Source organism: Peromyscus maniculatus, chromosome X, assembly GCF_049852395.1.
Source record: "Peromyscus maniculatus bairdii isolate BWxNUB_F1_BW_parent chromosome X, HU_Pman_BW_mat_3.1, whole genome shotgun sequence".
NCBI classification, from domain to species: Eukaryota; Metazoa; Chordata; class Mammalia; order Rodentia; family Cricetidae; genus Peromyscus; species Peromyscus maniculatus.
The window spans coordinates 110,172,482-110,187,364 of record NC_134875.1 but is presented as its reverse complement, the minus strand read 5'-3'; the positions used below and the strand labels follow the sequence as shown (position 1 = coordinate 110,187,364).

General features: G+C 40.2%; 1 protein-coding gene across 3 annotated transcripts in view; it reads right to left on the bottom strand.

The window, feature by feature from the left end:
• Nucleotides 1–14,883, bottom strand: part of Smpx (small muscle protein X-linked) — a 51,959-nt gene that overhangs the window by 15,766 nt on the left and 21,310 nt on the right. For all 3 annotated transcript variants that reach the window (XM_006973249.4, XM_076562501.1, XM_076562502.1), the window contains exon 4: nucleotides 13,670–13,821. In XM_006973249.4, coding sequence (XP_006973311.1) covers nucleotides 13,687–13,821 — 135 coding nt within the window. In that variant the 3' untranslated portion in view covers nucleotides 13,670–13,686. The remainder of the gene's footprint in view (nucleotides 1–13,669; nucleotides 13,822–14,883) is intronic.

Genomic DNA, 14,883 nt, shown 5'->3' with positions numbered 1-14,883 from the left:
AGAAGAATTCACTTATAGAATGGTGATTTAGGGCATTTTGAAGTAAAGCTTCCCCCCAGAGCTATTGCTTTCTACATAGTACTTCTGATACTAACACACTCAGCCTAATTTCCATTATCCTGAATGTTGTGTGTCAGTGTGTGTGTGTGATGCTTTGATGATTGCATATGAATAAATACTGTACTGAACTATGTTGGCTTTTTTACATTTATTTGTATGTATGTGTGCAAACACACCACAGTTCACATGTGGCAAGTAGAAGGCAACTTGAGGGAATTTGTGCTCTCCTTCTACCATGTAGGTCCTGGGGACTGAACTCAAGTTTTGCCAGGCTTGGTGGCACGTGTCTTTATCTACTTTATCACTGGCACAATTACTGTTATTTTTAAATTAAACATCATGGTATGTAGCCCAGTGGTGGTGCACTAGCATGTGCAAAGTCCTGGATTTGATCACCAGCACTAGACACAGGAAGCAAATCAACACTAAATATGGGCAGACATTGATACAGTACATTTCTTTTGAAATACATCTGTCATGATACAACATTACTGGTTAGAAAGGATTATTACCCCTATTGCATGTGGACTTAAATAGAAGTACTTCATAACCAGGCTTAAAATTCCCCTTCAGTGATGGAAAATGACAACACATCCCACAATCTTCCACCCTGTGAAGTTGGAAGTCACATAAGAATGAATTGCAAATCCAATTCCTGTCTGACTGATCTTACAGCACTGATGAGTGGCTTGAAATGGAATGAACATGGAAATACTTTTAAATTCTCAAAATCTATTCTTAAGGCTTGCTAATGTTATTCCTACTGCTAGATTCTAGTTAAAAGATGTGATTTGGTTTTTTTCTATAAAACCCCTCACAAACCTCTTTTTCTTTATTGCCTGCTTATGATGCCCCTTTAAGAAGCCATTTTGCAAAGTCTGCAGGTTCCCATACTATTTAGCACCTGTATTTGTTAGTGACTGCCTGCCTGTTTCCCTCTTATTGCAATGGAAATATCATTTAACTGCCAAATTAAGTAATGTAGAAAGAGAGAGGAAACCCTCCTGTAGGGTACTAATTGGGTGTGAGTGAGGCAGGTTAGGGCAGGATATAATAGAGAAAACAACCAGGGTCTGTCTGGATGTTCAGACTGACACGGTTCTCATTTTATTCCCTGGACCAGATTTCAATACTACATGGTCTTTGCATAAGAGATTACTGCAATAGGTGAGATGCCTCTTTCTGCCTACCAGGCCTATCTAAAAATGCACAGCCAGGGGTAAAATGAAACTCATCAACTTTTCCTTGACATGGGAGAAACAGCAGCTCAATCTCCAAATATTCCTAACACTGATTCTCTTCGGAGGAAAATGCAGAATTACAAACCATTTACTAGTTGAAAACTGGAAGGAGAGGAGAAAAATCCCTTGAAGAATCCAATATAAAATGAAAGTGCTCTAGTGAAATGCTGGCAGCACTGTCTGGAGAGAAGGGCTTTGGAAAACTGCCACCAGGCAGGTTTTGAAAACTGGAGCTGCAATGCCTCCTCCAGGACAATGAGGACACTTGCAGGCTGAAATCAACTCACACAACAGAAGCTCTGGCAGAACAAAGTAGGTGGTGCCTGAGACGCAGGTCCCTCCGGGATGCTGAGGAGCCTCGGGGTGAGCTCAGATTAGTCACAGATAATTAGTGCTTTTTCATTTTCAGCACACTTTCTTCCCGATCGCTACAGAAATAGGCTGAGGTACTCTTCGGAGGGGATGCTATTTCAAAGGGAAACGATTCCCAGCTTTGGAAGGCAGGGACAGAGTGCAGGGACAGCAAAAGGAATGAAGGTTTTTCTCAATGCTTGTTTGCCTGAGGTGCCCCATCAGAAACACCTCACTGTCCTTACAGCCCCACCATTTGTTTTCCTGTTTGTAGGTTCAGCTCAGAGTGGTCACGGAATCACAATACAGCACAAGTGGAAATGGAGTACAAGTGGATTCCATGCTTTCCAGAACATGTAGCATCTAGTGGCTTCTGTCAGGTGGTAAAATCTGTGGCAGGAGCCTTTCCATACCAGCTTGTGCCATCACAACTGACTGCTATAATCGCCCCACACACTCTTTTCTGACTCAGATTTAAAACCTTGTTTCTTCATTTCTCCTGTGAGCAAGTGTCCCTTCTCACATCTGTACCCAGCTACTCCAAGTTCTTGATATCTACTTCTAGTATATTCATGGGTGCGTACTTTAATTTCTGTCCTGGTCAAGCAAAGTTCATAATGATAACATGCATTTTGAAGGAGAAAGGCTATTCTAGTTAGGGTAAATTCTACCTAGCCCGTGTGCTGAATGATTAAGAAATGAAAATGGAGTGTGAACAAATGAATATTTGAACACTTAGCATTTGGTAAACCTACTTGGCAAGTTTTCAGGAACTGTCTCTGGAACTAAAGGCCACGTATCTTCTGTACTATTAGAAAGTTAAGCAAGAGCTAGGCAGTAAAAGATGCAGTGTCTGCCCAGGCTGAATTGCCCCTGCTCCATGTCATGACAGATCTTCTGAGGTGGAAGGAGGTATCACTGGCTCTCTAACAGAAGGCCTCCAGTGACTTCCTGGCAACAGAACATGCTTGCTCTCTGCTGTTTTTCCAGCTCTCAAGAGGAATTGTTCTGAGCTGCCTTGGTGCCACCTGCCTAGATGAAAGAAACTCTAATTTGTCGACTGCTTAATAGAAAATTCACTCAGTGGGAAGCCAATTGACCATCCCTGCCTGGGATTAAAGCAACTACCACCTCACCATCTGCATAAAGACATAAACCAAAACATGTGGATTGATGAGTTCACAGGCAGGGGACACTGGCAAGGGAGCACAAGGAAATCTGCAAGTCTTGATTTGTTCCTCGTGATTCTTTCTTCTCAAATGCCACAGCATGTGCGGGGAGTTGAAACGAGCAGCGTTGTCACGATGCAGCCAAGTCTGATTAGACAGCCCGGAATTCACTTTCCGAGTTTTCTGCGTGGGCTGCACACAGCGTGAGAGGGGATGAGAGAAAAGGCTTCATGGCTGGAAGACAGCTACACTTGAGAACAACACAACCCCGCCTGACAAGCCCTTGCTCATCCTGGGAGCAAAGACCAGGATGAGCCACTGCAGAGGCCTGGCTTTTCTCTGCAGCAGCTGTGTTGAACCTAGTCAGGGCCCACACCATGTCCCTGTGGTCACAATCTTGTTCTATTCTGTCTCCTCTCCTCCCCCTGTACTTCCTTTCCTTCACTTCCTTTACGTTCCAGTCGCCTTTCTTTGTTTCATGCTTTCTCTCACATTTTACAGGCATTAACCATTCCCTTTTCCTAAGAACTTTAAGAGAAAGCAAATTCTCTGTGCTTTCATGCAACATTTCACCTATTAACTGGTGAACTGGGCTACATGCTCTGATCCCAGTACCCAATCATCTCTGATGAACTGGGACACAAGCTCTGATCCCCAGTACCCGATTATCTCTGAGCCCAGGGAATCCTTTACAGTTACTACATGCTGGCAGGTTGAATGAATGGGTGAACAGACAAGCCAAGAAACAAATAAGCTAGCACATGAGAGTTGTGGCTGAGTACCCCTCTTGGTGGGAGGGAACAGTTCTGCAGCCTTTGCTTGTTTCACTCAGAGCTGACACAGTAAAATATTCAAAAGAACAATGGCTGACTAGAAGGACATTTTCTAAAAGAATGCAGCAGGTGACCATGATTCAAAGGACTGGGTGGAGAGTATTACAGATGCTGGAGTGACTTACAATCTGCATGATTCTAGTGCAATTGAATAACCTTAGCTTTGACTCTGCCATATAGGAACTGGCCATCCCTTGCAGTCAAGACAAGAGGTAAATGAAATATATATGTGAAACATAGGATGCTTCATCAGCCATTCCCAAGCATATAATAAATGGGACTGCTCCTGGTGATGAGGAAATCATAATGGTGCTATGGGCTACAGATACTTGTTACTAATAGTTAACATTGATTTTAAAGTTTAGAGAAATGCTGAGATAAATACTATATCCCACGTAAGTATATTACATATATTATAAATATCTAATTTACTAATGGATAAAAAGAACTATATCTGAGTGTCTTATTTCCACAAGATATAATTATGGTTAAAACTATGCATGTTAGGTAGTTAATTCCTATACTCTTTTTATTGTCATCTTAATTTCTATAAAGTGCATTGAATAGGTTGCTTAGAAAGGGAAGTTTGCTGGATATGACATTGATCTCTCAAGCAGAAAATTGGGTTTATTCTTTGCTAGCACTACTGACATTTGGTGGCAGATAATTCTTTGTTGTTGGGGCTGTTCTGAACATTATGGGGTGTTTAACAATATCCTTGTCTTCCTGCCCACCCTGCACACCAATGTATCCAGATATTACCAAATGGCCCCTGAAGGACAAAACACACACACACACACACACACACACACACACACACACACACACACACACACACACCCCACTCCTATATCCTAGGTTATAAATCACTGTGTGGAGAAAAGCATTCTACAATATTGAAAGCAAAGCATGTGCCAGTCATGACTGTCCTTTGGCCCAGGAAAAGTTAGATGCCAGTTTACACAAATCTGTAGAATCGTGTCCTGAGCCAATTGTTTCTACGCAACTTGTAAACAGGTCCTAACACAAAAGCTTTACAAGACAACAAAATGAATGAATGAAACCCTTATGTAGTTCAGAACCTGAAGAAACTCTCCTTCTCCTAGCCACGTGAAGAGTAACAAAAGGATGGTTACAAATCAAAAGAGAGGCAGCTTCACTAACGAGTTAAAAAAAAAAAACAACTCCAACCATTTCATTTAGAGAAAGAGAATAGAGCCTATGTAATTGGGTCAAAGCAGAGAACACATCAAAATTGAGGACAAAAATCAAAAATGCCTAGCAAACTATATAGAAGACATTAGGAGAATCTTTTAGGTCTTATTTTCCTTTTTTACATATAGTTCTACATAAATCAATAAATCAGTCCTCTGTCTTCTGGCAGAGAGACTAGGTTCTGAAATCATGATAAGTCAGACTATGAAAAATAAATCATGTTAGTCCTGGAGGCTGCAAAGCAACATGAAAACAATCACTCTTATGATAAACTGTATGGTAGAAAAAGCAAGATGCAAAACTGTAGAAAAGCTATGAATGATGGTATGTCAAGAAAAAGAGGCTAAAAGAACCAGCTCTCACTACATGAGTCATTGCGTAGCCCAGGCATTGTGCTTACATATACTTTTCTAGAAGCAACCCCCTGTGCTTCAAAGCTACCACATACAGGGTATGCTGTTCTCTGCTTATTATAAAATTAACAAAGTTGCAAAGGTAGAAAGAAATGAGACCACGTCTTTATGACCCCAAATCTCCATATTGTTAGCACCTTGGTTATAGAGTACCCCATATTTACATGTAGAGAGCTAGATGAAAGAGATCAAAGTATTATACTAAGAGAGGCAATTATTTTATGCAATTATCTTCTACTCCCCAGATTCTGTTACATTCTTCCCATAGTTTCTTGGGGGATTTTTTAAAATTTGGTTGCTTGTTCTGGGTTTTAAGGCAGAGTTTAAGGCTAAACACTCTTTAGCCCAAGCTGACCTGGAGGTCACAATAATTCTCCTGTCTCACAGCCTCCAAAGTGTTGATATTATAGGCATGAGCCACAGGGTTTTTTTTGTTTAGGGTCTATATAAATAGATTTTGAACTTATTATTATTTGTCATTTGATAAAGATGTTTCCGTTTGCAAATTAATATTAATCACATTTCCCAAATACAGAGATGTTATTGATTTGGTTATTGATGTGAGATCTTCATTTTTAAAGCATAATTGTCTACATGGAAGCTCTCTATATAACCTCTGATTTCACTGCATCCCACACATTTCAGTAAGCTGTAGATTTTTCCTATTAATCTAAAAATGCTTCTCATTTCTTTTGTGATATTTTTGTTGACTCATTAGTTATTTTGGAATGTGCTTTTGGAGTTCCACAAGTTTGTGAATTTCTAAACTTTCTCTGTTATTGAGTCATAATTTTAAATAATTTTATCTATTGTGTATGACTTTAATCCTTATTCATTTATTAAGACTTGTCTTGTGTTCAACATAGAGAACATTGTAGACAATGTTCCTGTGTACTAGAGAAGGATGTATACTCTTTACTTGTTCAGTAGAATGATCTATTTGTGCCTATAAAGTCTAGTTGGTTTCCTTTGCTGCTCACATCTTCTATTTCTTATTGCTCTTCTACTAAAAGTGGGATTTTTTTGAGGCAGGGTTTTACTCTGTAGCCAAGGCTGGCCTTTAGCTCAGTATGTAGTCCACAATGGCCTTGAATTTATGGAGATCTCCCTTCCTCAGCCTCCTTAATGCTGAGATTATAGACATAAGTGACCATACCCACCTATTACTACACGTGGGAAATAAGTCCTCAATTATTATTATTATTAAATGTCTATGTCTCAGTTCAATTCTCTCAGCTTTTGCTTCCCCCATTTTTGGGGGCCTGCTGTTAAGTGCTAAGTATGCTACTTATGAAGTATGTGGGTCCATCAATTTGCCCTCCTGTCAATTAGCACTTGAATAAGCAAGAGTGACAGTGATACATAATGTTTAACATTTAAGAGTAATGAGTACCTTATGTTCTCCTTTTTGGGAGATGACATATCTCTGGATGGCTGGTTAGCAAATATGTCTTATCTAGACATAAATGCTCTTTAAAAACTAAAGCCAACAAGTTGCTGAAAATTACATTTTCTTTGATTTTATATATTTTGCTATACATTTGAATAGTAAATGTATTTGTATTAGCAAAAATGAAAGTGTCTTCCTTAGCTGGTAATTACAAATGGGATTAATTCCACAAATTATTATTTTCACACATTACCAAAATCTATGAATTACTAAGAATTATAAAAATGTTTTCATTTTTTAAAAAGATGATTTTTATTTTATAAATGTTTTGCCTGCATGTACATATGTGCACCATGTGCATGCCTGAAGAAGAGGGCAGAAGAGGGCTACCCCTGGAACTGGAGTTACAGAGCATTGAGAGCTGCTGTACGTACGGGTGCTGGGAAGTGTACCAAGGCCCTAGGCAAGAGGAGCAAGTGCTCTTTACTTCTGAACCATCTCTCCAGCTCCCAGTTTGCATTTTTAAAATGAAATGATGTGTGTAGTGATGGATGGATATACAAAGAAAATATGTACACAGTGGAATAGTATTTGGCCATAAAAAGTGAAAATCTGTGATTTGAAGCACCATGGATGGAGCTGAAGGTCTTTATGTTAAGTGTTTTAAAAGGAAGGGCGCATGGTTCTTACCCATATGTGGAAGCTGCATTTGTAATACTGGTTACAATTTACATTGTAAATACTGGTTTCGTAGAAGTTGATCATAGAACAGTGGTTGCTGGAGATTAGGAAGGGTAGGGGGAGGTGGAATGGAGAAAGGGTACATAATAGATGCCAAAGCTCAGTCATGTGAGAGTAACGGGTTGCAGCATGCTACAACATAGTTGAATGACAACACTTCCCAACAGTCTACTAAATATGTTATAAAGAACTAAGAATGTGAAGCTTCCCAGTATAAAATTACAAATATTTAAGGAGAGAGACATGCCGATCACCCTGCTTTGATTGGTTATATATACTGACTTACCACATCATACACCATAAATAAATGTGTATGTGTTGATTTAAAAATGACAAGCCACGGGCTGGAGAGATGGCTCAGAGCTTAAGAGCACTGCCTGCTCTTCCAAAGATCCTGAGTTCAATTTCCAGCAACCACATGGTGGCTCACTACCATCTGTAATGAAATCTGGTGCCCTCTTCTGGCCTGAAGGGATGCTTGCAAGCAGAACACTGTATACATAATAAATAAATAAATAAATAAATAAATAAATAAATAAATAAATAAATAAATAAATAAATCTTTTAAAAAAAATGACAAGCCACAGGCAAGCAGTGCTGGCACATGCCTTTAATCCCTGCACTTGGGAGGCAAAGGCAGGAGGATCTCCGTGAATTTGAGGCCAACCTGGTCTACAGAGCGAGTTCCAGGACAGCCAAGGCTACACAGAGAAACCCTGTCTTGAAAAACCAAAAAAAAAAAAGGAAACCACAAAAACGTTTTGCATTTCTCAGAGTCCCTAGTTTAGTAGGTATAATAACGTGTGAAGTGTGCCTGCCACAAAGCCTATGTTCACCACTGAGTAGCAGAATGCCTATGACTTCAGAATAATGGTTTCTCTCTAGAGCTTCATCAGTCCCAGGGTTTTCAATTGCTGCTATCTTGCTGTTCATTTGCATAATTGTAAAATTCTTAGGTTTCACCCCGTTAATCACTTCTTTTCTTGTAATTGCTGTAGTGTTACCACCTTAATACTTCCATTGTTTCTCTCTAATGTTTTGTTAGCAGTGAGCTCTTTTACCACTGGAAAAAGAAGAGATACTATAGACAAGTTGTACAGTCTTGGTTTGCTCAGCCCTAAAAGTTTTTGCAGTACTGCCTTAAAGGAACTATTTGGTCCTAACAAGCTAGCTTATTAACAAGGTCCTGCAGATTCCATATGTCTAGAGGCTATCCCTTCCCAGTACCCTAAAATTGTCCCTACCACTGACTGTCTCCTGTTCCAAAGTAATACTATCGAGCATGTTTTTTGTCTACTTAGTGGGTCAAAGCAACCATCAGATATCTTCAAAATGAACCCCCTAACTCATGACTTATCTACCCTCTGATATTCTCTATCTTTCTACCAAATCTTAGGTATCCTAACAGCAAAGGCCAAAGTTTCTATCTGTACATCTTAGTACAGAGAGAAGAAAGTGTACAGGTTCCACAAGCTACTTACAAGAGTTCTTTACCAAACACCTGTAGTCTGACAGGAGAGTGAAGAAGGAGACAAATGGAGAGAACCTATTTGGACTCCAAACCCAAGTAATTTTTCAGGTTCCCCAGATCATTGGTAGGTCGGTGGGATTCCCAATAATGCAGGAATGAAAAGACACAAGGAGGTCAGAAAATACATGATTTTCACACCTTTCTGCTAGTCCTGTCTCTGTATCTAGTTCTTGGCCTTTCTTAAGTTAACATCTGGCTACCTTCAGTCTCATCCAAAAGAATCCTCAGTGTGACATGGCTGAATACCCTACTTTCCCCATCCCATCCTATGCTCCACATTGGCTTGGGAACCCTCTAAGAAATGTCCCATGTCTCTTGGTTAAGACATGATATGTGCTATCTCTGTGTTGCTATTGCCTGGTCTGGTTCCCAATGTGAGTAAAGGTTTCCCTGGGGAAAATTCAGACATGGAGGTACATGCCTAGAACCCCAGTACTGGGTTTGGTGAAGACAGGTGGATTCCATGGGCTCACCGGCTGGCCAATCTATCAAAATCATGAGTTTCAGATTCAGTGAGGGGACCTTGCCTCAAAAAACAAGGTGAATCTTGATTATTTAATTTTTGTGACAGGTAGATACTATCCAAGATTTAGCTAATATGTATAATGTGCCTGCCTACTAGCCACCCTTCTTTAATATACTTGGCAAATGTTATTTCTCTGCAATAAATAAAGACTATGTTAATTGCAACTGGAAAAAAGGTGAGGTTCACCACAAGTCAAGCTTGAACTAAACTAGATTCCTCCCTGATGGATCTGCTCTTATGGTACCAGATGGCACCATGCAGGATGCTATAAAACAAAGGCATTAGTGATCTAGCCCATTTGTGAACTCTATAAACTATAATACTAGGCAAAAATATGCCCACTTATGTAATGATGACACAATTGTTATGGGGGTAACCGGCTACTTCCTACTTGAGACTTTCTCTATGAAGAAATCCATAAGAAATCCATGCTTAATAATGTAAACCTGGTCCAAAAAACTATGACAGAAGAGGTCTTATATCCTTCAGTGGAGGTGATGGTGGCTAAGGTGGCTGCTTAGCTGAGTTGACATAGCAACAAACCGCCCCCTAAATATCTAAATATCTATGCTTACACCCACAAATAAAGGCTATTCTCAGCTTTACACAGGGGAGATTCTTCTTACAGTGAATGACTGCACAAAATGTTGACAGTAACACATAGTTGAGCACTAAGACTCCATTAAGGTTTATACCATCCCCTTAAGGTTCAGTGAATACTACAGAAAATGGGGTGGAAAGTCTATAAGAGCTTGAGAATGGGGAAAGGGGGTGTGAAATAACGTCTTCTAAGCAGGACTCTGAAATGGCTATCAAGAATTCATATCAGCTGTGCCTAGTGGTACCAGGTCCATAAAAGTCAGGCTCTGTTAACAGTCAGCTGTAGAGGAGGAAGGAACATGGTGGGCCCTATTACATATAGCTGATCAGCAGGCAAGTGACAGAGTCTGGGAGAGGGTGAAATATGGTATCAAGTTATACATCCATGGGGGCCCAGCAGGTTATCGTTAGTTACAAACTCAGGATCACACAGAAGGTCCTGATAAAATGCTGGGACACCAAACAAAATCAAAACTGAGAAATAAAGAGAAGAGATTTATGGGAAAGAGAAAGGTAGCACTGGCAAGGAAATGGGAGAGGATGAGAGAAGGACCAAAATGCATATATGTATATGAAATTGTGAAAAAAATTAGTGGGAAAAAATGGCAGATTGTTCTACAAGATACTTCAGTAGGTAAAGGCACTTGCCACATAACTCAAATTTGATGCCTGGAACCCATGTAAAGGTGGAGAGAACCAACTCCACAAACTTGACCTGTAATCTACACACACACACACACACACACACACACACACACACACACACACACACACACTATGGCATGCATGTGCATGCTCACATGCATGCACACACATCAGTAATAAGTAAAGTTTAAAAACCTCACAAGAAAAAGGTCGTTAGAGGAAGGTACCCTGCCTTGACCTCTGTCTCCCCCACCCACCCACGCACACTAATGCATGTTTCTAGGGGCTGGAAGATGGATCAGTGGGTCAAGTGCTTGCTAGAGGAGCATGAAGAGCTAAATTCAGATCCTCAGCAGCCATATACAAGTTGGCCATGGAGCTGCTGTGCACATGTATAACCCCAGCACAAGGGAAAAGGGTGGAGACAAGTGGGTCCCTTGGGATTGCTGGCCAGACAGACTAGGCAAATTGGTGAGCTTCAGGTTCAAACAAGCAAACAAACAAACAAACGAATGAATAAATAAATAAATAAATAAATAAATAAATAAATAAATAAATAAATAAATAAATAAATAAAAATAAGGTGAAGAGCAATTAAGGAAGATACCAGATACCAGATACCTGTCTCTGGCCTTCACATGCACAAACACTTGCATCCACACATATGCACATAATACACACACACACAAATTCATGTGTTTAACTAAACAGCTTTGGTTGGGTGATGTTAATAAATATTACAAAAAGTCCATATCCCTTCTCTGGTCTTTCTCAACAAGAAATTCCACAGTTTGATCAAAAACCTACTCAAAGATTTCATGTCAGTTCGGCAACTCAAACAGAGCTGAGCATGATAGTCATTAGTTTGTTCTGCTATTTTATAAATAACAAGTTCATGCACTTATCTGCCAGTTATTTCCCACTCAGGTAGCTGTGTCCCGATCCAGGTCCCTGAGCTTTATTCTGTGGCCATGGAATGGAATTTGTTCCATTCTCACTCCTTCCTTCTCTTATGTAATTGTGTTAAAAAAAAAAACACTACATGTTGTCATTTTATTTTAACTCAAAGCAGATTCTAAGGTGAGCATGGTGGTACATTCCTCCTATCCCAGCACTTGATAGGATGAGGCATGAGGACAGTAAGTTTGAGGCCAGTCTGAACAATACAGTGAAAATCTATCTAAAAAAGGGAAGGGGGTAGGTGGAGGGAGGAAGGAGGGAGGGCAGGAAGGAGGTAAACCAGCTAGCTCCTCTCTTCCTCTAGAAAAATCTTTTTAACCAAACTAGTTTTGTTTTGTTTTTGTTTTTGTTTTTCAGAGCTGAGGACCGAACCCAGGGCCTTGTGCTTGCTAGGCAAGCGCTCTACCACTGAGCTAAATTCCCAACCTCAAGAAGTTGTTTTTTTGGTTTTTTTTGTTTTGTTTTGTTTTGTTTTGTTTTGTTTTTTTGGTTTTTCAAGACAGGGTTTCTCTGTGTAGCTTTGTGCCTTTCCTGGATCTGCCTCTGTAGACCAGGCTAGCCTCGAACTCACAGAGATCTACCTGCCTCTGCCTCCCGAGTGCTGGGATTAAAGGCATGTGCCACCACCACTCCCAAACTAGTTTGAAAATGTCTTTACATGGTCTAGATAAGTTTAACATAAATAACATCATGACAACCCACTGGACTGTCCCACTAATATTGTTAGTGCTATCTATAAAGTCAATATTCAACCCGAGTGCAAGGAGGGTATGTGCAATCAATCTGTATGGTGTGGTGAGATGTGGGACTTGAAGCTGTGTGACAAGTAGGTAACTGATAGCATCAGTCTCCCTAGGACTCATTTCAAGAATGAAGGTGATAATTGGGCATTATGAAGCTTATAAGAAACGTTAGAGCCTAGCATAGTGGCCCAAAAATGCCTCTGATCCCAGTACTAGAGAGGCTGAGGTAGGAGGATTGACATGAGTGCCATGAGTTTGAGGCTGGCCTAGGTTACAGAGAGCTCCAGCCTAACTTCAGCTATAAATTAAGACCCTTTCATGAAAAAAAAAAAAAGTGGATATAACGCTCTTCACACAGTGGCAAGTGGTGAATATTTCTGCCATCCATAAATATTGATTAAATTGATGGAGAGACAAATGAATGATGGACAATCAATAAGAGAAAAAGCCTATTGCATGTTCCCATGGAGATTTTCCTCCAGACTTCTGTTTAATGGATGAAAGAGGTTGTGCATGGTGGAGTTCAGTAATTCTGGTAAAGGACAGATTTGCTCCTAGTGTCTCCTAGGAGAAAGAGCCATGATTTGGTGAACCCATACTCTGTCTGTTGGCAGAATTTCTATTCCAGTTAATAGGAACCAGATCTGCAGGCAGTAGGTTGGCTGATTTCTTACCATGGAATCATTACTGAACATTGAAATGAAAATAAGTGTTTCATGTGCCTTGTTGGAGCAGCCTACATAATTTTGGACCTACTCTTTTTCCATCTACAGGCACAGTTTCAGATCTATTCTTTTTCCATCTGCACCCACACTTAGTCTTTTTCCATCAGACCCAGACCTTCTTGGTGTGCCTTGCACATATTCTGGTGACCTCTTTTTGTGAGGCCTGAATGCATGTAGTGCTGCCTCCTCTCACTTCCAAATCTATACAGGTACTTGTTTGTCAGATCCTCTTGCCAAAGCAATAGTTCATTATTCTTTATGGCATATGGTGGGGAAATACACATGCCATGACCTGCCCTCACCTAACTTCATCCTTCTCTAACTAGAAGAATGATCAGAAAGGGACCAATAAATAGGCAAACAGCCCACTAGTTCTCCAAGCAGTTATGGAATAAGATAAACCCAAAGGTGTGGCTTTCCCCGAAAACAATACACAAAAAATGCTGTCATAACTGAACACTCCTGGTAGAGATTCCTCCTTTTGATAATGGTCATTTTCAGACAAAGAGACTGGTTTTCCACTCACCTTTTTTCCTCTTTGAACTAATGTTCTGTTTTGGGGACATATTTCAGTTCGCTTTTAACATTCTGGATCTCCAGTAGGTTGACAGCAGGTCCTGGAAGTTTCTTTGCTCCAGGAATTTGCTTCTTCTCTTCCTCTGAAGCAGGAGGAGCCCCCTGAAAAGAAAGGAGATGAAATTTAACTCACCAAAAACAAGGATATTTCATCTCTCTGGTTCATGGCATAGAGCAGGAAAACAAATGTCAAAGAAAGAAAATCAGAGTGTGATTCTAGCATGGTGCCTTTATCCTCTATTTATATAGCCTTAGAGTTTCAACAAAATTCCCTGAAATTTGTACAGGAATGTAAAATAATGTTGTAAGGGAAAAAGTCCTGTCCATGTGACTTAGGACACATTAGGCAACAGTTCAATGTCTGGTAACTAATAAATACTACCAACAGTTAGAAGGAGCTGTGTTTCTCACAAAAGCATATTCTAAAAGTGACTGACTTTGATTTAGTATCATACCATCATCAGCTAACTGATGGCAGAAAACTGTAAAACATCGCTGCACAGCTAGCCCCAATTAGTCCAGGAGTTTGCAAAAATCTGTTCAGAGCACAGTAGTTGTCAGCCTTTTGTCCTATATGGTTCCTTTGGGAAACATAAACAAACTCAGAAGGACATAGGGAAACATCTTTGAATGTGTGAGGAAATGACAGAGGCCAACCTTTGTCCACTGCTTTGAGTAGTTTAAATTGCCTATCATGAACAGAATCTCAGCTTTAGGGAGGGACACACAGCCTTTTCTTTTTGTGTGTGGCTCCTCTAGGCCTGATTGACAGGAGCTTGAATGTATACTTGATGATTTTTGTTTAACTAGTTAATCCCATAATCAACCCACACTTCCATGTGCATGCACCCAGCACAAACAGAAAAGGACTATAAAACATTAAGATCAGTTGCTGTGTGTAGCTCCATCTAGTTACTAGAGAAGAACATTGCATGCTAGTCTGTTCTTCCTATTTGCCTGAAAGGAAGATATTGGAGGACATCTGATCACCCTAACAGCCAGGATATCATTCCTTGGATCAGATTACTTCAGGGGAAACTGAGTGACTGCCCTAACTCCTTGTCACTAAAATCCATCCATCAACCATGCAGAGGTCACATTTACTATACCTACTGGTAACAAATGACTGAGTACAGAAGCATTCATAAGGTGATCCCATACCTG